General features: G+C 48.4%; 3 protein-coding genes across 3 annotated transcripts; 1 reads left to right on the top strand and 2 right to left on the bottom strand.

The window, feature by feature from the left end:
- Positions 1-1919: 1919 nt before the first annotated feature.
- Positions 1920-6759, bottom strand: BO88DRAFT_394527 (WD40 repeat-like protein; the record flags this gene model as incomplete). The annotated part of the gene is made up of 4 exons (XM_025705160.1): positions 1920-3344; positions 3843-4124; positions 4181-6187; positions 6235-6759. The coding sequence occupies 4 exons, from the start codon at positions 6757-6759 to the stop codon at positions 2226-2228; spliced, it is 3933 nt and encodes a 1310-aa protein (XP_025559834.1). The 3' UTR covers positions 1920-2225.
- Positions 6760-13718: 6959 nt separating this feature from the next.
- Positions 13719-16319, top strand: BO88DRAFT_428404 (purine and uridine phosphorylase; the record flags this gene model as incomplete). Its single annotated transcript, XM_025709083.1, has 5 exons — positions 13719-14135; positions 14170-14647; positions 14683-14713; positions 14780-15642; positions 15685-16319. 5 exons carry the CDS (start codon positions 13719-13721, stop codon positions 16317-16319), a joined length of 2424 nt encoding a protein of 807 aa, XP_025559833.1.
- A 2949-nt stretch (positions 16320-19268) lies between these two features.
- Positions 19269-20884, bottom strand: BO88DRAFT_130541 (uncharacterized protein). The gene is made up of 3 exons (XM_025701390.1): positions 20701-20884; positions 20399-20614; positions 19269-20333 (listed from the first exon to the last, which is right to left on the bottom strand). The coding sequence occupies exons 2-3, from the start codon at positions 20593-20595 to the stop codon at positions 19346-19348; spliced, it is 1185 nt and encodes a 394-aa protein (XP_025559832.1). The 5' UTR covers positions 20596-20614; positions 20701-20884; the 3' UTR covers positions 19269-19345.
- Between the last annotated feature and the right edge of the window lie 1624 nt (positions 20885-22508).

The raw sequence follows: 22508 nt of genomic DNA, 5'->3' as shown, positions 1-22508 counted from the left end.
CTGATGGTTTGGAAGGCCTTGTCAGTAGCAGTCTTGGCCGTGCGTACGCAGGGGGTGAAGGATGTGAAGTGATGCTTAGAATAAGTCATTATTTTAACTGTTCCAGAGTCAAGTATCTAATCATGTGAGTGGTTCGGGTGTTGGTCCTCTTGAGCTACAGTAGCAGTATTGCAGCGAATTGATACAGCGAAGGCGTTAAGAGTGTTGAAATTAATATGAACTGCATTAGCAGAGGGTGTTTCGGATGGTGCTGTAGGTGGATTCAGTGCAGTAACTGTGTTAGCTTGAGTATTTATAGATGCTTTCTTGTTTGGATTTAAAGAACACTTGCTTGTAAAGTGGTTTCTGTAATGTTCATGGAAAGTGTACTATATTGTGTTCTTATTAGCGGCATTGAGTTGTTCTCTTTTATACTGAGTAGAGGTATTTGTTTGATCTCTACCCTGACCGGGGGGTTTATTGTGTCCACGACCCCGCCCGCGTCCGCGGCTACGACCACCATGATCATTTTCTCGAGTATTAGTATTGGTGTTGTTGTTGCTGGTAGCGCCCTGAGGCTTGTTATTAACTGAATGAGTGGTTAGTTGAGAGAACTGGTTCTTGCATGCATATTTAAACTGTGTGAATTGGGTGCATACTGATGACGGCAGCGCGTTTTCTGTCAGTGTTATGTACTGATTTGTAATGAACGGCTGCAAGGCAGGAACGTCCTGAATTACTGTGAAGACTGCAGGAGTTTAGTATGATTGTTGATAATCTTGGTGCCGCGTAGCTCATTGAGAGTGTCCGCATAGCGTGTAAGAAAGGTTTCTTGACTACTTGTATTGTTGTAGTGAATAGTTACCTATTTATTGTACAAGCGAACAGCCGTAGTAAAGTTGGAGGTCTTGTATGCTTCCTGGAGAAGGATATACGTCTCAAGTGTGGATTTACAGTTTTGGAAACGTGATGCGGGACTGGCCTTGTATGTAGTACTGAGAATTACAAGTATGGTGTAATTCAGCTGTTTCCACTTCTTACAATCGGAGTTGTATGTGGTAAGCAAAGTCCGGTTGTATTGTCTAGCCTGCTTAATACTGCGTTGCAGCTCTTGTTGAGTAGGTAAAGTGCCACCATCACCAGTACGGACAGCTAGTAGTTTTATATTCTTATCTTTGTCTTCCGGATAAAGAACTGGTTCTTCTGGAAGAGTATATTTGCCCTGGAGCAGGTCCCATGCGTCTGGATTCTTGGAGTGTAGGTAGTTTTGTAGGTTCCTTTGCTATATTAACCAGTTTGCCTGGCCTTTGAGCTTAGGAACGGCCTTAGAGACATCGATATTGAACGGGTCTTTGGACAACGTTATTGTAAGGGTTCGGCCACGCCGCTCGCGTGGTGGGAGGTTTGGTTGGTCGGTGGATGCTAAGCCTGGATGCCAAGCTGGCTAGATCGCCGCGGAGGCGTGTGGTGCGCCGATTTTGAGGCGTAAGAAGCCTTAACTATGTTGATAATAGTGTACGACGCGTAGAAATGATGAAAAAGGACAGGGGATACGAGTATTTTGATGATTTTTCGCCATGAGGGCTCATACAGCCGCTCCCGAAATTCCTCTGACCTTCGAACACATGACAATTGTTTTCCTGCCCCACTGCCAAGAGCTTAGCGCAAGCCGACTATTTGAGTACTATTCGTTACAATACGACCTGTATTGGACAGAATTTCTTTGATCGTTTACATTGCATCGTATGATTACTTGTGCACCTGATGCCCTTTTAAAAGTTGGAAGAAATTCCAAGGAGCAGTCACATGACTGAGGTACTGTTGAGGAGGCTAGTGGGGCTTCGGCCCTACCTTGTTCCGGCCCTGGCGGCAGGAGCGCCTTCCTTACCTCCGGAGAGCCACTACTTCGCCATCCCACCTCGTTCCACTGCATGTTCCTAGTTGTTTACTACTCCAATTCAACCCACTCTAATCAACCGGTTGCTCGTTCCATAAGCTTCGTTTCTGCTTTACCGATTCGTATATCATCAGTACCAGGGAAGTTGGTGCATGTCAACTAGGACCTTGCTTCGCGCCACTTTCCAAAAGTATGGTGTTTGGTCACCACCTACTGATAGGAGCCCGGAACATCGCGTATACTCTATTAACTCTGCAGATAGCTATCTAAAGCCCCGGTCTCCCTTACCCTCCATTTGAAAAGAGATCTTGATATAAGAGAGGTAGAAATGCAGTCTACCGCAGGATACTCACCTGACTGAGAACGCAATTATCGCAACTCTGCCGCTCGTGCTACCGAGTGCAATAGTACTGTTTCTAACTGTTGACGAGCAAGGGTGATAGTTTGGAGGTATCCATAGCTCTTTTTGACCCTGAACAGTAACCCACCGGCCTGCTGCCAGAGATAACTCCTCCACTGTCTCGGATGAAGGTGAGAAGCATTCATAGTAGTTTCGGATATCGAAAGACCCTATATTAGTAATCAATAGTGGCAGGTGCTCCGAAAATCCAACGTCAGTGGCAACATCGTCAGTGCTTATGTCATGCTTGAGAGCACCCGTGGCCGCATCCCACAGCTTGATAGTATCATCGTACGAGCCGGATGCCAGCAGCTGGCCATCGCCTGAGAAGGCGACCGAGCAAACTGTATCAGAATGGCCCTCCAGTGTATGCTTAAGAGCGCCCGTGGCCGCATCCCATAGCTTGATAGTGTCGTCATCCGAGCCGGATGCTAGCAGCTGGCCGTCGCCTGAGAAGATAACTGAGTAAACTGTGCTAGAATGGCCCTCCAGTGTATGCTTAAGAGCGCCCGTGGCTGTATCCCATAGCTTGATAGTGTCGTCATCCGAGCCGGATGCTAGCAACTGGCCGTCGCCTGAGAAGACAACTGAGTAAACTGTACTAGAATGGCCTTTTAGCGTATGTTTAAGAACACCCGTGGCTGTGTCCCACAGCTTAATAGTCCTATCATCTGAGCCGGATGCTAGTAGCTGGCTGTCACCTGAGAAGACAACTGAGTAGATTATACTAAAATGGCCCTCTAGTATATGCTTCAGAGCGCCCGTGGCCGTATCCCATAGCTTGATAGTCCTGTCATATGAGCCGGATGCCAGCAGCTGGCCGTCACCTGAGAAGGCAACTGAGTAAACCATACCGGAATGACTTTCTAGTGTATGCTTGAAAGCGCCTGTGGCTGTATCCCACAGCTTGATAGACTTGTCAAAAAAGCCGGATGCCAGCAGCTGGCCGTCGCCTGAAAAGGCAACTGAGTAAACTGTGCCAGAATGACCCTCCAGTGTATGCTTGAGAGCGCCCGTGGCCGTGTCCCACAGCTTGATGGTCCTGTCAAACGAGCCGGATGCCAGCAGCTGGCCGTCGCCTGAGAAGGCAACTGATATAACTGAGCTAGAATGGCCCTCCAGTGTATGCTTGAGAGCGCCCGTGGCTGCGTCCCACAGCTTGATAGTCCTGTCGACCGAGCCGGATGCCAGCAGCTGGCAGTCACCTGAGAAGGCAACTGATATGACTGAGCCAGAACGGCCCTCCAGTGTATGCTTAAGAGTGCCCGTGGCCGCATCCCATAGCTTGATAGTGTCGTCATCCGAGCCGGATGCTAGCAGCTGGCCGTCGCCTGAGAAGATAACTGAGTAAACTATACCAGAATGGGCCTCTAGTGTATGCTTAAGAGCGCCCGTGGCTGTGTCCCATAGCTTGATAGTGTTGTCATCCGAGCCGGATGCTAGCAGCTGGCCGTCGCCTGAGAAGGTGACTGAGCGAACTGTCCCAGAATGACCCTCCAGTGTATACCTGAGAGCGCCTGTGGCTGCATCCCACAGCTTGATAGTCATATCATACGAGCCGGATACCAGCAGCTGGTCGTCGCCTGAGAAGGCAACCGAGTAAACCGGGCCAGAATGGCCCTCCAGTGTTTGCATCTCTGGATCCCAATGCTCTTCTACCTTTGGACCTCTGTATAACCAAGCAGGAAGTTTTCCCTCAAAGGTCTCTCTGATCAACGCTTTATGTGGTGCGAAAATCAGGCCAGAGCTGTACACTTGCAATGGTGCCGTATCAACAATTTGTGCAAATTTAAGAATAAATCTGCGTGCATCTAATATAAAGACATGCAGCTCTTTACAGAAATCGCTCTAGAGTTCCCCCTAGCGTTAGTCCGCCGGCTGCCATAAGCTAGTTCATTACTCACGTTGGTCAGTCGGAGCAATGAATTCACTGCAATTATAGCTTCAGATATCATTCCCAGAATGCCCATGGCTTCGAGCCAATGAAGAAAATGTTCTTTGAGGAATGTGAGCACTTGGTCAAGGATTATGGCTGGTGTTGAGCTCTGACTAAGATGGTAAACCCAGTAACGACAGGCGTACTGAAGGACAGGCGGAAGAGACCTTGCTATGAGATCCGGGTGTATTTGTGTTCGGCTGGTCCCATAGCTTGATAGTTCGCAAATGTTTTTTTTGAGGTAACGGCCCATAACAGTAAGACACTGGCTGGCTATGAGCTCATGCTTAGCCTTTCTATCCACCCAGAATGGAGCCGTAGCCTCTTGGTCTTTCGTACGATCATCCACCAGATAATCATGGAAGGACAAATGCAGGGTCCGTATAGGTAATTTTGGATCGCTGGGTATAGACAGGACTGAATGAAATGAATCCAGATGAACCCTGATTTGACGTTCTAGACGAATGCGACGTTCCAGATAAATGCTGCTATTGTGTTCTGGTGTGTCAAGCAACAGCTCCGCAAGAGAGTTCAATGAGAGCGGATTAGCAAGAAGAATGATTACACCAATGATCTTCTGATACTTTTCAATCAGATTATTCCTGTCCGTAGCATCCTGGACAAGGAGTTGGTTCAGAACCGGTCGGTAAGTGCCATCCATCTTTGATCCTGTAGAACTGGTGGAAAACTCCTGAAGCCGCTCGTCCGGGTCAAAACGTCTGTCCGCCACGAAACGACACACTGTAGCTGCAAAGATAAAGAGCGGACAAGCCATCATTGCTAAGGCTTCGATTCTTTCCTCTCCAGGCCAGCCGGGGGGAAGAGCATGCCGGCGCCTTTGCTGTATTTTCAAGAATTCCCCTCTGAGATATAAGGCGATGTCATGTTTTATCACGTCTTCATCTAGGTTTTGCAGGATAGTATTCTGGTACTTGCTCTTATCAATCTGATCAAATCCCAAACGGATGGGTATCTCCGGCCGGCTAGTTAAGAAGAATCGGATCGCCATATTTGTTGCCTTCTCGACCTTAGGTAAAAGGTTGATGATAATTTCGACATCTTCCTCGGGTTCGCATTCATCAAGGGCGTCGATGACAATCACTGTAGAATTCATGGCTTCACCATGATATATACCAAGTAATGGCTGTAACATGAGCTTAGTAAACTGATCTCGAAGCGAGCTTCCGGGAATTGCAGGATCGTTTTCTAGAGCTCTTTGGATTCCGGGGACGATTTGAGGGATGTGGACTGCCAATTGCTTCATAATTGTTGGGAAGAACTTTACTGCTGAGTCCCGATCTCTCTCGCCCCTTTTGAAAAAGAAACTTGCCCCGAGTATGCCATCCTCTTTGAATAATCGGCCTACCGTCCTCGCAATAGTAGACTTGCCAGTACCGGCCATTCCGCTCAACCAGAATATACATCTGTCACTGGACCTACTCCAGTCCTGCACCTGCCGAAGCAACTCCGTTCGCGTTCCAGCAAGGCATTCATCCTCATGCTGGTCCTCAAAGGAGCCAAAAAAAGCGCCCTTGGCAAAAGGGAGATTTAACATATCAACTGCATCGCGCAGTTTGTGGATATCCACGGTCAATTGATCGAGGTAATTCAGAATAGCCTCTGCTTCCTTTCCCCGGCGCAGATGCTGGTCCAGGTCCAACCATTGATGCAGATGGGACTCCTCTTCTTTAATCGAGGCCATGAGCTGCGTAAGTGGCTGACTTGTTATAGCCGTTATACTGTCCATAATGTCTTTTCCCTTGTTGGACTGTTGTACTCTCCGTACTTCGGCGGAGTAACACAAAATTGCCATATACATCCGGACAATCGATCGTTCTTTTTCAAAATTCACCATGGCCGGATCTCTTTCCCCATAAAAGTGTTCTTCGATGAAGGCACAACGAGTCAGCAAGTCCGCCAGGTATTCCGACGCGTCAAAAAGAGCACCCTTGCGGTCTGTATGATTCTTGGCCATCTAAGTCGTTAGCTGATTGTCTGGCTCAGTTGGTGTAATGACCATACCGTTAATCCAAGAGAGACTATCGCCCAAGCACTGGAAGTGTACCCTGTTGGATCGAATTTCGCAATGTTACTAACAACGTCTTGAAAAGACAGCACCGAGTTTAATATTTTATGGGCTGTGGCCCGAATGCCATCCTTTTCCCCCTTCTCCCTGTACTGTGCCTTTACCGCCTCTACTACCTCGTCTAATATCTCTCGTGTTCGTGCATCGCCAGCGTCCTGAGGCTTGGCTCCGGTCAGTGAAAAGAGAGCTGCTACACTGTTCGGGTCGCTCTCCTTTAAATCGTCATACGCCATCTGCCAAAAACCCTTCGTGTTATGGTCGCTGTCGCTGGGTTGGGAAATGTCATATTTAGAAATGGCAGGGCTATCTTTAATGTCCGGATCTGCGGTGACGACTGAAGTGCTTGATTTCGGGGCAACGAGAGGTGTATCTTTGTCTCTTTGTCGCCCTTTGAAGACAGTTTTCCAGTGTCCAAAGAAGCTGTGCGTCTTGTTATGGATAGAACCCTGAGGATTAACCATAGTTAAGCTGGTGATATTGCTTTGCAACGAGATTTTATCACAAGGATGTGTAGTGAGGTTCGCTGGAGAAGAGTTCGGAAGCAAGAAGGAAAAGGACTAGGGACAGCCTGGCTATTTCTGGGAATATAGCGGCGGGGAAGGCAGGAGAGCGGTCTTCAGCCAACCATTGGCTGCAAAGAGGCCTTTTTTGACGCGCCATGCTTGTTTGCTTTCTTCTAGCTGAAATTCGAGGGTCGTGGAACCTGGTCAATACTTGACGGTGGAACTCATTTACAATTGGAAGTTGGATGATAAAAATTGCCACATCTGACAGTTTGTGTGGCTTTCCTCAGAGTTCAATTGAGTCTGATATAGTGAAGGTGGTTCACCCACCAATTGTGTGACTACCAGTGCCCATTTTCTCACCAGGATTAGGCTTGGAAGGGAGAAGTACCCTCCGAGGAGGGGTGGGGCTGAAAAGCGATGCTACCGACACCATCGTCCAAACAGGACGAGCCACGATTGAGGTTCAGCAGCTGGTCGGGTACCGGAGTCATTATCGGGCTACGGCGGTTAATAGCGGCCATCGGGCAAAAATGATTTTTGTGTTTACTGCTGGCAGAATCAATATGTAGCTGATCAGATCATGTAGCTTATCTAACATATCTATATATATGAAGCTGTATGTATACTATTAGATGACTTGCTTGGCTTTGCTATATAAATAGTTATTAGTTCTGAGTACTATGAAGAGGTGCAAGTCTTGCCCAGGGTGTTGTACACAGGTATTCTGTATAACTGGAATGTAGGTGTATATTGATATTAAGAAAATAGTAGAAATATATGTATCAAGAGAATAATAAGATTATTTTAATTTCCATTTTCTTTAATCAAGATAGGCTTACTGGAATTATGTCCTTCTATATTCTTTGTGATGGCGAGCGACGTGACTGAGGCACGTGACGTAACATGTGACTTAGTTTTCACTTTGCTGATTACAAGTGATCTTGTTTGTCTGTTCTGTTTGCTTCGCCTCGCTCGCTTACCTTTATTGTTCGCACACGTTCCCCCACACTCATTTCCTTTCCCCTCTCATGTTCGATATTCTAGTTTAGACGCGCTGATATGGTTATTTGATTGGCTCTCATATAATATCGAACATCATTGCTAATTACTCTTTTCTTTAACTAACACTGCAAGCGGCCAGCTATCTAGCGGGGCTGCCAGTGTCCACCTAACGCGTGCTTGGCGACGCTAAAACGGCCAAGACAGAACGGCCCGAACCGAATCTCCGAAGAAGGCAACTGACCGACGATCCCTTCGAGCCGCGATGGCCAGAGAAAGCCAAGCTGGCTCTGCTCCGCGGGAGAAGAACCCAAGACGACGCCTAACCGTTCTGCTGAATGGAGGAAACGATGACCATGGGGATATTACCCAGGAAGAATTTAGCGAGATGCACAAGTAGGATCCCAAGAAGACTTTTGATCTTGTTCTCGTTCATGAACTCGTTCATGAACCTCATGAACGAGATGGAAGTAGAACTGAATACCGTGGCCGATGAGCGTGACGTGCTCGCCATCGAGCGGGACAAGCTCGCCAAGGAGCGCGATGATGCCCTCCAGGAACGCGACACGTGGGCAGTGTTGATGGCACGCCACACAGTCCGCAATGACCAGAGAGCTGAGGCTCCCGAATCCAAGAAACCCCTGAAGATCCCTGACCCCCCGGTGTTCAGCGATGGGAAGACCCTGGCTTTCGAGGACTGGCTGATCGCAATGCAGCAGAAGTTGGAAGCTAACGCAGACCACCTAACTACCCCAGCTATCCGACGCGCGTACGTGAACAGCCGCTGCGAAGGAGATGCCCGAAAGCACCTGGCTCCCCGACTCCGCCCCGAAGCGACTGATCCCTACGAGGGTGCTGCCGACATGCTGGAGCATCTAAAGGCAATCTTCACCGACCCGAACAAAGTTCGAAACGCCCGACGCCAATACCAAGAATTGAAGATGGCACCTGGAGAGAAGTTTTATAGCTTCATGTCTACATTCCGATACCTAGCAGTGGAGGCTGGCATTATCAAGACTTACTGGAAGGATGACCTGCACCAGCGACTGCCTCCTAAGCTGAGAGAGATGACTACTGCCCAGTTCAAGAGTGACAAGATAGACTTTGACCAATTTGCTGAGTTCTGCGCTGGCGCTTCAGACCTCATCAATCAGATAATGAAACAGCCCGAAAGAACTGGTTCGTCGTCCCGCCGCGCCCTGCCAGCAGTCTCGGGTACTACCACTCCCACTGCCTCCGCCTCTACTGGCACCCGAACCCCCCGAACCACCAGCCGTGCCTCAAGCCTGGAGCCTGAGGACCGTGCCCGTATGATGGCTGAGGGACGATGCTTCATTTATCAAGAACAGGGTCATTTAGCCAAGGACTGTCCGAAGAAAAAGATGGCCCAGGTCAAGCAGCTGGAGACCGTGGAAGAAACTGAGCAGGCAAAAGACAGTGCCTAGGAGAAGTCTCCTTCCTAGACAAAATGGAAGTTCACTTGAGTACGCTGGACTTGCGGACTCTGCTAGGCCAAGAAAGTGAGAGTTTTACAATAAATACTTTAATATCAAAGAATGGACTAGCGGTATCCGCCCGTACTTTAGCAGACACTGGAGCCAACGCATTTGCATGTATAGACACCGACTTCGCGGTTAAACTAGCACGCCGCTTTCAGAGCAAAACAATCCCCCTGACGACTGGATATACTGTAACAGGATTTGACGGAAAAGCCACCGCGCCCCTGACGCACGCCATTCGTTTTGACCTTACTATCGACGGACAGCGGTTCAACAACGTGCCCTTTCTCATCCTTGACCTCGGCCGACATGATATCATGTTAGGGAGGATGTGGTTCGCGAAACATGGGATCTTACTGGACTATCAACACCGCCAGCTCGTTTGGCCTGGCCAGCTCCTGTTACAAGATGAGGTCAGAGCAGGCTTACTATACCACATCCCCCGAGACACCCTAGACCAGCACCCTGTAGACCGAAACCATCAGCAGGACGCTGCCCACCGGGACAGACGTTTTCAGAAGATACTAGAGCCGCCGCGCCCTGTGCCAACCCTTGAGTGTGAGCCGGCACCACCGCGATCCCACCGGAGCTCGCCGCAGGAGGCTTAAGCCAAGATGGGCCGTAATCTCAATGATCAAAGCTTCCAGTACCGGCAGCCTGTACCAGCCCCGAAGCCTCGCGGCAAGAGCGCCCTAAACAAGATTGAGATAACACTAATCGGGGCCGCCGCGTTCCACAGACACCTTCAAAATCAAAAGTCCGAGATATTAATCACGTCCCTGAGTGCAATCGAAAAGGTGATCTCAGACAAACGAGACCCTGCGGATCAAGATCCTGAGTTAACAGAGGAGGAGCAGATCAAGCAGACCTTGCCTGAATACTACCATGACTTGGTCGATGTCTTTTCTAAGAAAGAATCAGATACTCTTCCGCCGTCCCGCCCCCACGACTACCGAATAGAGTTAGAAGGAGAGGACCCGCTGGGAGCAGCCTCCCTGTACATGATAACCCTGGAAGAACTTGAGGCAGCTCAAGAATACATTATTGAAAATCTAAAGAAAGAATTTATTGTTCCTAGTACAACGCCATTCGCCTCCCCTATCCTCATGGTGCGGAAGCCCGGAGGAGGATTACGTCTCTGTGTAGACTACCGAAAGCTAAATACATTAACAAGAAAGGACCCCTATCCGATCCCACTGATCAATAAGATAATGGACCGGCTGAAGAACACCAAGATTTTTACCAAGCTTAACATCCGCCAAGGATTCCACCGGATCCTGACTCTGAGGATCTGACAACATTTCACACTCGTTATATAACCTACAAATACCGCGTGCTGCCGTTCAGTCTCACTAACAGCCCGGCTGCATTTCAGCGACTCATTAACGAGGTTCTTATGGATTTCCTAGACAAGTTCGTCACTGCTTATAGCGACGATGTATTGATCTTCAGTGAAAACGAAGCTGAACATGAACTTCACGTGCGCCAAGTTCTGGAGCGCCTCCGTGCCGCCGGTCTCCAGGCTGCTATCCATAAATGCGAGTCCCATGTGACAAAGACTAAGTTCCTTGGCTTCGTGATCTCTACCGCCGGCATACATGTGGATCCGGCTAAGACTGCTGTGATTGCTGAGTGGCAGCGCCCGACGACTATTAAGAAGATCCAATCTTTCTTAGGCTTCTGTAACTTCTACCGTCGATTTATCAAGGAGTACAGTCGAATTACAAAGCCTATGACCCAGCTAACCCGGAAAGACACTCCCTTTCTATGGGATGACACCTGTGAAGAAGCATTTCAGACTCTGAAGAAAGCCCTGATGTCTGCGCCTGTGCTGATATACTACAACCCATCTAGGCTTACGCGGGTGGAAACCGATGCCGCTAATGAGGTAGTGGCAGGAGTCCTCTCCCAACAGGTTGATGAGACATGGCACCCCGTGGCCTACTACTCCAAGACTATGTCCCCGCCTGAGTGCAACTATGATATCCATGATAAGGAGATGTTAGCGATTATACGGGCTCTGGCAGAGTAGCGTGCAGAGCTGGAAGGATTACAGCAACTAGAGAGGTTCGGTATCCTCACAGACCACCAAGCCTTGGAGTATTTCATGATTACTAAGAAGCTCAACACCCGACAGGCCCGCTGGGCAGAGATGCTCTCCCGTTACCACTTTATTATCCATTATCGCCCAGGAAAGAGCAATAAGGACTGCCAAGAAACCACCATTTTCAAGCGCTGCTGAAGCCCGACCAGCTGGAGCCAGGAGTCGCTCCCGAGCCTCAGCCCTAATCTCCCGAATCCATTACAATGGTGGCCCCCGTGGAGCCGAACCTCCACATAGTTGACCGTATACTGAACGCCAACCGTAACCACCCGTCTTTGGAGCCTCTCCGAGAGGAAGCACAACAGCCAGACAGTGAGTTCTCTCTGGAAGATAGATTATTATCATATTAAAACCGGCTGGTGGTCCCCGACGAGGGAGACCTTCGGACACAATTACTAGATGAGATCCATCGCCAGCCATTACTTACTTACCACGGGCGCACGGAGATGATAGCCCTTGTGAAGCATCAGTATTACTGGAGCACCTGGAACAGAGACATCCGACGCTATGTAGACAACTGTTCAGTATACAAACATAAGAATATCTGCTGTAATCTGCCCCCAGACTTACTCTATCCCCTGCCAATCCCCACGCGCCCATAGCAATATATCTCAATGGATTTTCGATCCTTCCCGAAAGACTGCCACGGCTACGACACAGTCTTTATTATAGTAGATTGTTTTAGCAAGCGTACAGTCTCCATTCTGTGTACTAAGCAGACATCTACGCAGGACATGGTGTGCCTGTTTATGAACCGGATATACACCTGGACGGGGCCACCGGATACAATTGTCTCTGATCGCGGAGGCCAGTTTGTAGCCGACTTCTGGAACAAGTTCTGCAGGATCCTGCAGATTAAACTAAAGCTTTCTACCGCGTATCACCCCCAAACTGATGGCTAGACAGAGATCATCAATTAATATACAGCCCAGCGGCTCATCCCGTTTGTCAACCATTTCCAGGATAACTGGTCAGAACTATTACCCCTGATTGATTTTGCCGCCGCGGCTCTCCCGCATGAATCTACTGGACTGTCACCATTTATGGTAAAGAGAGGTTACGAGCCTAGAACATTATTTGATTGGACACCTCCCATGGACCCTCCGCCGCATACGGTCACCCGAGATCAGGCACAGGAGTTTGCCCGTCAGATGGAACAGATCTGGCTCTTTGCTCAAGAGAATATCCAAGAGGCCCAAGGTTGACAAACCCGATAAGCGAACCGTCGACACCGCCCAGAGAATTTTAACATTGGTGACGAGGTCTTCGTCAATGCGAGGAGCTGGCACTGGAGCCAGCCTTCATGGAAGCTCTCAGATAATTGGTATGGGCCTGTTCTGATCGTTGATAAGATAGATAATGCATACAAGGTCTGCCTTCCGGAGGACGTGCGCGTGCACCTGATCTTCCATCCTGAGAAACTACGTCTACAAAACTCATTAGAGACCCTACCCGACCAGATTCAGGATGCTGCCGTTCCTATCAAAGTTAATGACCAAACAGAAAAAGAAGTCGAAGAGATAATCACCAGTCGCCTATACTACAGACGTTTACAGTACAGGGTTAAATAGCTTGCTTCGGATTAAGCAGATCATACATGGTATCCAGCTGGTAATTTTAAGAATGCTCCATTCCGCCTGCGGGATTACCATGCTAAGCACCCCACCCGCCCCGGACCCCCTAAGCGCCTACCGCAGTGGTTGGCCGCCGCTGAGGCCGACGAATTCGCGCTGGATCATGAAGACGATGACGTGCCCCTGGCTGAGGGCAGCCAGCCTTAAAGAGGGGGGTGATGTGATGGCGAGCGACGTGACGTAGCACGTGATGTAGTTTTCACGTACTTTGCTGATTACACGTGATCTTGTTTGTTTGTTCTGTTTGCTTCGCCTCGCTCGCTTACCTTTGTTGTTCGCACATGTTCCCCCACACTCCTTTCCTTTCCCCTCTCATGTTCGATATTCTAGTTTACTGTAGACGCGCTGAATATGATTATTTGATTGGCTCTCACATATCCTAGGTTTGACTATAGAACTTTACGAATATCATGCGGAGACACTGGCCTTGTTGCTTAATATCAATATACACCACTTCCTCTTTGTGCTTTTTATACGTTCTCGAGGCCATGATTGGCCCTCTAACCGCGGCAGCCTCTTAGTTACACTTGTCAGATGACCTCTCCAACTCCGACTTCAGATCTGTTTCTTGGAATGTTTAATCCTGCAGTTCTAATGCCTCCTCCATCTTCTTCCAAACAAAGACCATCCGTCTTATCTCGGTGAAGTCTCACTACATTTTCATGTATTATACAGAAAATGTCCTTCAGGCACGGCGACTACACGGTCGCATGGATTTGCGCCCTGCCGTTGGAACTAGCAGCAGCAAAGGCTATGCTGGACGACGTTCACCCTCCGCTTTCCCAGCCAGAATCCGACCACAATGTCTACACACTTGGGAGAGTTGGCAGCCACAATATAGTAGTGGCCTGTCTGCCTGGTGGTGTCTATGGGACGATATCCGCTGCAGGTGTAGTGTCACATATGGTCTCTACCTTTCCGACTCTCCGGTCCGGTTTCGGATTGATGGTGGGTATTGGGGGCGGGGTCCCGAGCCCAAGGCACGATATTCGCCTTGGCGATGTTGTGGTCAGCCGGCCAACTACCACTTCAAGTGGCGTTATCCAATTTGACTACGGCAAAACACTGCGTGGCGGACGATTCCAGCAACACCGGGTCGCTTAATAAACCTCCTCCAGTGTTATTGAAGGCCGTGTCTCAATTAGAGAGTGGTTGTATGACCGGGGAAAGGCCGACCAGCGAAATTTTGAATGCTACACTGCACAAAAGTGAAAAGACAAGGAAAGAGTTTTTGCGACCGAAGGTCGACTGGCTATTCTTACCAACCTACGACCATGGACATAACAAAAATGATTGTTCGGCATGTGATCAAACACAGTTAGTGGAACGCCCTGAGCGGGGGACCGATAACCCTTATATTTATTATGGCTTGATCGCTTCCGGAGATCAAGTCATGAAAGATGCCAAAACTCGTGATTCCATTGCTCAGGATCTAGACATACTCTGTTTGGAAATGGAGGCTGCTGGACTCATGGACGAACTTCCATCACTAGTCATTCGCGGCATTTGTGACTACTGTGATTCGCATAAAAACAAAAAGTGGCAAGGATATGCTGCGCTTGCGGCTGCTGCGTACGCGAAGGCTCTTCTGTCGGTAATTCCCACTTGTTATCGCAAAAATCACGTGATCTAGAGCAATCAGTGTGGATGGTCACTTTACGGAGGAACCCACGGTTCGCAGGTCGGGAAGACGAAATCACCAGAATCGAATGATTGTTTATGCAACGAAACGGACCTAGCAAGGTTGCTATCTGCGGACTAGGCGGTGTTGGAAAGACGCAGATCGCACTTGAACTGGCTTACCGCATGCGAAATCGAGACCCTACTTGCTCGATTTGCTGGATTACATGTACCAGCTATGAAAGCGTGGAACAATCCTATATGAACATTGCCACGAAGCTGGAAATGACTAATATGAAGGCGGCAGAGGTGAAAGAAAAGGTCAAAGCTCATCTTAGCCAAGAGAGTGCCGGGAAGTGGCTGCTTTGCTTTGATAATGCAGATGACATGGGAATGTGGAGCACAAACGATGCTATTGAAACAGTATTAACAGACTTTCTTCCTGAAAATGAGCAGGGCCATATTCTTTTCACCACGCGCAGCCGTAAGGTAGCTGTGAAACTAGCATCTTCCCATGTGATCACAGTCACTGAGCCGAACACGGAAACTTCTGTTGAAATTTTAGAGAACTCACTGATTGAGAAGACATTGCTTAATGATCGTATTACAGCTCTGAGTCTCCTTGAGCAGCTGGCTTTTCTCCCTCTGGCGATCACCCAGGCGGCTGCGTATATTAATGAAAACAGCATTGGCCTCTCTGATTATCTCCAGCTTTTACAGGATCAGGAGCCGCATGTGGTTGAACTGCTGAGCGAAGAATTTGAGGATGAAATGCGCTACAAAGACATCCAGAACCCTGTTGCTCTGACTTGGTTTATCTCCTTCCAGCAAATCCAACAATTAAATAAGCTGGCAGCGGACTATTTGTCCTTCTTTGCCTGCATCAATCCTCGTGATATTCCACAGTCCTTACTTCCCCAGCCGATCTCAATTAAGAATAAAACCGATGCTCTTGGTCTTCTCAAGGCCTTCTCCTTTATCAGTGAGGGGAGCGGGGGCAGTTCTCTTAATCTACATCGACTAGTCCATCTTGCGACTCGGAACTGGCTGAGAAAGAACCAACAGCTCAGACGGCAAATATTTAAGACTGCTGACCGGCTGAGCGAAGTCTTCCCAGATAATCATCATGCGAATCGGCAGGTGTGGCGGAAATATCTGCCGCATGCTCTTTCACTAATAGCAGAAGCTGGATTTCAGAAGGAGCAAGAGAAATACATTGTTTTGATTCAAAATGTTTGTAGTTGTCTCTACAGTGACGGACGGTGGAAGGAAGCAGAAGACTTGGATATGCAAGTGATGGAATCATGCAAGCAAGTGCTAGGGCCCGAGCATCCTGATACTCTTACCAGCATGGGCAATCTGGCATCCACCTACTGGAATCAAGGACGATGGAAGGAAGCAGAAGACCTGAATATTCAAGTAATGAAATTACACAAGCAAGTGCTAGGGCCCGAGCATCCTAATACTCTTACCAGCATGAGCAACCTTGCCTTTACATGGAAAGGCCAGGGAAAGGTTAAGAATTCCTTTGCTCTGATAAAACAGTGTGCAGAGCTCCGCCGCAACCTGCTGGGTCCAGACCACCCGGACACTATATTCTCTTCTGGTACCCTCAGTGACTGGGAGACTGCGGTAGATTCCCTGATATGGTATAGTTAAGAAAGCATACTTGCCTTTTCTTTCCTTGCCTTTCCTTGTCTCTACTTTTTTTTCAAAGACTCTTTTTAGAAGGGGGGTCTGGGATGGCTGATGTATATAGAAAATGTCTTCCATAATATAATACATAGTGGTCGAACATTCCAGCAGAGTCATTACCCTCAGTAATCGGGATACGTTATAGAATGATTTATGACGTCATGCTGAGAGACGAATGATACCAGCGTTCGTTATGTCTTTGTAACACACTTACCGCTATTGATTAGCATACGAGTCCCAATCTTGGCAGTGGGGCCTCAAGAAAAGAAAACAGTAACACAGGCGGAAGGCGATTCTGAATCTCACGGTATCTATACTTGCCAGTCAACTCACGCATGGCCGCGCCGCAAACGGCTGCGGATTCACAGATTCAGGATGCGACAGGCAGCGACAAATGAGAAGATGCCGCCCGCCTCAGCAAACGGAAATAGCTTAAAAACTAATAAAATGACTGCTGGCCAACCCTCGAGAATCCGTGGACGACTTGGAGTCGCCGAAGAAGGGTAGGTAGGGGGCCTAAAAAGAGGGGAAATGCAGGGCGCCATACTGTAAGAGGAAAACGTTAGGGTAGCATGGTATTTCTGGGAGGGGGGCAGTGCTCTGGCTGAGACAGACGGCCAGGAAGGGGGAAGAGGAAGAGAAAGTGTGTTGTCTTTCAATGGAGAGGTGCCGGGCTTATATAGATGGCGTGGGAGTTATGAAGCGGCAGGCGAAGGGCGTAAAAGTGGTGAGAAGCGGGCACGATACCCAAAATGGACTCTACTAGATCGTAAGAGGTAGTGGCATTTCCGCATGTGACAGGCGGTGATGGCGGGCAGAACGGCGGTTCAATGGGAGCCGTTTCTGGCGCCCCGCTTGCCGTCTGTTATAGTACTAAGAAAAAAAAAACATAGTGATCAAAGAGTTTATCACAGGATCATAGGATATTGTTCAAACCTACTTGGGGAGTTTCATGCGTTAATCTAACAATATATATAGGGTTATTAAGAGTACTCTTTTAGAATCTATAAAACAAGCTATCATAAAAGCTATTCAAGTGGGTGTTTTAGTAGCTGTTTGAGTCGCTGTTTAAAAGTTATACTATTCAGATGATTATTTGTATGACTGGAAGCTCTGTCAAAGTAGAATATTTAGTAATCAGAGACTTGAATTCTAACTCAGTTATATAGTATGCGGCAAAGGCAGCGGTGCGCATACTTCACTAACCTTTGTTATTGCCCGATAGCCGCTATTGCCTTGGAGCAATGGATCTCGTGCTTCAAGGGTCACGTCTCCTAGCCTCGGGCTCAATCACCCTACTCTTGGGAATGCTGCTGGAAATCACACTGCTTCTGTGGATGTATCTCGTACGTCTACCGTTGTCTCGGCGAAATACACCGGTTCTGCGTCCAAGAGTGCAGTATGGCCTTGGTTCCCTCTCGTAGGCGTTGTTATAGGCTGTCTTTCTGTGATCGATAACGAGATCGATTATGTTCTCCAGTTATCAACTATGATGATTGAAATCAGAAACTTCAACGTGTATAATCAGATGTTTGATAAGATCGCCGCACGTACGGATCTGGGAATTATCATCACTACTGACTATGATTCGCTCATATCAGACCCGCAGGCGATCCGCTACGTCGCCGAATTTATGCTGCAAACAGGCTTGCTCGGGTAGTTCAGCCAGGTCAGACTCGACCCTGACCCTGAACAAGGATCCGACCCAAGCCACGAACACGTAGGCCTCAGGGCCATGGGGATAGACGCTGAAGACACTGGGTAGAAGGAGCCAAACACGCCCTGTTTGAGTCAGCAGGGAAGGTCAAACAAGCAGAAGAAATAGGCATGTTGGAAGCAAGATAATGGACAGAGAACAGGAGGAGGAGGATGGCTCAAAGACAGCTACAGCTGCAACACTCTTTCATATCTACAATTCCTTTTACTGTTTAGCTGTGCTTAGCTACAGCGACGACATTCCTACGTCATGTCAAGCGTTGTTTACATTGTTTAAGTGTGTTTACTGCGAGTTTGAGGGCATTGAGGGCATTCGGGATCATATTTTTTGCTTCAAACGGTGAAGCACCTGCATAGCTAGCATCTCCCTGCGCCGACTCGATCTGGTATAAGAATATGAATTGAATTAAACTGAGTTGAACTGTATACTTGTTTTAGTACTGGGAAGATGTATACTTGTTTTAGTACTGGGAAGACATCATAAACTGAGTTATTACTATTCCAAGTTATTTTTCATCAATGTGTATGAATGGCAGGTGCTAAGAAAATCCTTCAAATTCAGCGAGGTACATATCTTGAATAGAGTATCATTGGTATCTGACACTCAGGCTAAGGTCTGATACGCTGGACATCATTCCTCGTCATGCGGCCTAGAACCGCAAGGGAGCTGTTCACAATTTCCTAATAGAGCATCAGGCATATGTCTGTGCAATCCGGCTGGTGGGGCAATGAGAAAAGTACGAACCTCAGAGTCTCTATTCATGAAAATTTCATCATCTGCTAAGAAACGTTGTGGCAATCCGATATTGACTTTCTTCATGTGCCTCGACGACCGATCCAGAATCATTTGAGTGGGGGAATTATATACTATCTCAGAGACGGGGAGCCGGCACGACTGGTGATAAAAAGCAAGGGACAACAATAGTGACAGCGCAAGATTTAGTCATCAGGGCAGTCGCTTACCCTTTATGTCTCACTCAATGGATTGGACGTTACACTGTGAAGGCCATGGGTTCCCATTTTTGAGTGCGAAGCCACCTGCGCTGATAGAATGGGGTGGAGAGCCTTATAATCGCATGTCGACAAGAAAAAAAAAAGTTAGTGTTCAAATTCGGCTTTAGCCTCGTGGAATAAATTCTGTGTTACGGTGAAGCATGGCAAGATCCTTGCCATACTATATAACGCGGACCAGATCCTAGCCTGGTGCACATACTATTATACATCTATCATATCATACACAAGTCAAACATTCAAACATCCGAAATTACGGATCATTAGAAGGTCTTTCGCGTAAAAGCCATATAAGCCTTCCAAGGGAGCTTCCAATCTGACCGGAGAAGTTCAGGCTGGAAGATGTCGAAATCATGACTCTCTAGTCTATCCAGCCACAGCCGCGTTCCAACGGCCGGCATAAACACACCAAATGCACGATTGACCTCCTGTAGTGGGGTCTCATTCTGGGATTGGAAATCATACTGATGATCCTCTTCATGACCGTGCTCAAACTCATGCCCTGCATCCTGCCCAGCACGAATATTGCTCAACATCTGCTGCACGGTAATCAGGTGATCGCTGGCCCGAGTGGCAACCGTGAAAACAGCATCCCGTAATCCTGGCGCCTCACTGCCCAGGCGGAACACCTCTTCTTCTTTTACCCCAGCCTGCGCCATTACATCCAATGGCAGCATTACGGCTCCCTGCTTTGCTCCTCCGGCCATTGTCGTACCAGCCTGGTCAGGACGCTGAGTCGATGCGCCCGGGAATGCCACCAGTGGCAAACCACGGAGTACAGCTGTGATACCGGCTGCCTTTCCAATATGCGATGCCACATGGTCCGCCGTTACGGATGTCATGGGCAGTGCTGAGAGTGTCAAGTAGAGCAAGGTCGAATAGGTGCTTTCCGCATAGCATTCGAGGGCAGCGATATCAGGGTACGGGTCGTTGGTAAGAGTCTGCTCGCGGGCATTGATCATTCTATTCAGCCAGCCTTTGCTGATTCGCGCCCGACCTTGCGTTCGTTCTGTGAGGTCTGAGATGGCCGAGGCGAGGAGAATGGCAATAGGTTCTTTTGGGGGGGACCCGGATAGTGTTTTGGCCATTGCATCGCGCCAGAATTGAAGGCGCATAAGCCCGATCGTGTGGGATGAGGTGGTATCAGGGATTAGGGAAAGAGAGACATTAAGAGCTCGAAGAGCGATGTAAAAAGTTTGCGCCGTTCGGGGAATGAAGGTACTGAGGGTATAGGAGGGGCGGTCATATTGTCTGGCATGAACATGGACTGTATTAGATGGGTCGCGAGTTACGATGGGTAATTGAAAAGACTTTACAGAAGAAGATTCGAGCAGTATTTCAGTGCTGCTTGCACTTCAGCTTCACTTGCTCCGGTCACTGGGGCGGCGACAGCGCGAGATTGGCTGAAATGGCGTTCTTGTGATCGCTGCACCCTTTGACGGGAGATGCTGCATCGAAATAGCGATTGCTGGGTTATACGGCCCGACCGGATGACGGTCTTGGACATAGACATTTTGAATCAAGAACTCTCACTAGTGGCCGGGATAATTATCAGTATGATTAGTATTCCCGCAATGAGCACTGGTTTCTTCCCCAAAGCGGTGGATGCCGGCATTACCTCGCTCGTGTCACGTGCTTGACAGCACCGTGCTGAGACTGGACCGAGTCATTTCGATTTCCAGTGGGATATCGGGCAAATGTAATTGTTTGATGTTTATTGCCAGTGGAGCGAGTATACAGTCTGATTGATTCCCCATCTCAAGATCAATGAAAGAAGATAGTATGTTTAACAATAACCAGAGGCCTGGGTCCGTGCAAGCGGGCGGGCATCATGTAGAGCATCCTATTTAGGATGCGGTATGCAGAGCGGTGAAAGTACTTCATGCATCACCAACAACTACTACATACATAATATCATAACAATAACTTCCTAGGAAAAAGAAAAGACCACACTTTCGTGTTTCAAGACCACATGGTGCATTCACCTTCAAAACAAATAGGCTACTATGCGTTATCCACCGGACTTATGTGTGCCAGTGACGCAACGGCGGAAAACAATCCTGCTAGTCATGGGACCGTTGTCTCAAGTGGAGATGCCGATGGAAGGAAGGGTCAGTAGTCCGGCCTGGTCTGTTCTGGTGACCGAGTGTCCCCGACCGAGGGATTCACCTCCTATCTACGTCCAGCAACTCCCCCGCATTTCGCTCTCCTTGCGGCTGGACCATCGATTGCCCCGGCTGAGCTGCGGTGTCAAATAATAACGTGTCTCCGAAGATAAACCTTTGACACAATCTTAAGCTTCCGACTAGATCTCTGCCATGGAACATTCACAGAACTTGGGTTTCGAAACTGCCCGGTAGGTTGTTGCCGCTGTTCCTCGAACGGACCGAGGCTGGCTGGCGGCGAGTCCGGGGCAATTCATAAGCTTACTAGCCTGTACCGCCCTGATTGAATGTGTCTCTTACCGCTAGTAATCCTGATACTGTAAAACAAAACATCCATCCATTCACCCTTTGGGTGACGGCGAATAACCTGAGGTAGCTGTTAGACTACCACTTGCCGCCGATGTTGCATGTGCATTCATGGCTTCCCTGCTCAAGTGGGTCCGAGCATCTGTCTACTCTATTCTCGCAGAGCTCTCTCAAACACATCGATGCTTTCCAACTACCAGGTTCACAGCTAATCCGGCATCCACAATCCTTGAGGAAGAGCACTTCAACTCCTACAGGAATGGCCACTACTACCCTATTAGCATCATTGACATCTCCGCTCACTTAAGTGTCAGGTCATCGGGAGAATAGAATTTGGATCCTCATCTATTGCTTGGCTAGCCCAGGATCTCATCTCCAGTCTGTTCTTCCTGCTTCATACAACCAACCTGCGGACTGTAGCTGAGTGATATGCTGATTTCATCACTATGTGACTCTCAGGTCTATTCCTGCGATGAATCTCATACCCAGAGAGTCAAAATACATCAGCACATAAGTCAAGCCAATCTATCCCATCCCGGATACGGCTGGGTACGAACAACACTCCATGCTTTGGTACTCGACTCATGCGGATCTGGCTGGGGTCATTGGTCTTCGGGGTCATCCGCCGTTGGATCTATTGTAACGGGGAAAGCGAATGCAACGAGTTCTTTACTGAAAGGTATGTTATCCTAGTATCTCGAAAACGATCGGCATCAGACTGAACAAACCCTGTAGGATAGTGAAAGCAAGACATCACCATCTCGCATACCGGAGAATTTGAATCGTCGGAAAAATTCCTCGAAAAGAACAACAAAAAGGCCTTCTTACATCTCATGGGAGGGGTAATTCAGTGGCGATCCGAAGATAGAAAGACGGCAACGGAGCTGTTGCGGGATCCGGGGCTAAAGGGAGAGACAATATAGCTTAGAGAATGCTGTTGTAGCAGCAAATAATG

Source organism: Aspergillus vadensis (assembly GCF_003184925.1).
Source record: "Aspergillus vadensis CBS 113365 unplaced genomic scaffold BO88scaffold_23, whole genome shotgun sequence".
Classification (NCBI taxonomy): domain Eukaryota; kingdom Fungi; phylum Ascomycota; class Eurotiomycetes; order Eurotiales; family Aspergillaceae; genus Aspergillus; species Aspergillus vadensis.
Note: the sequence above shows the minus strand (reverse complement) of the source record. Positions and strands in the feature narration are given on the sequence as shown.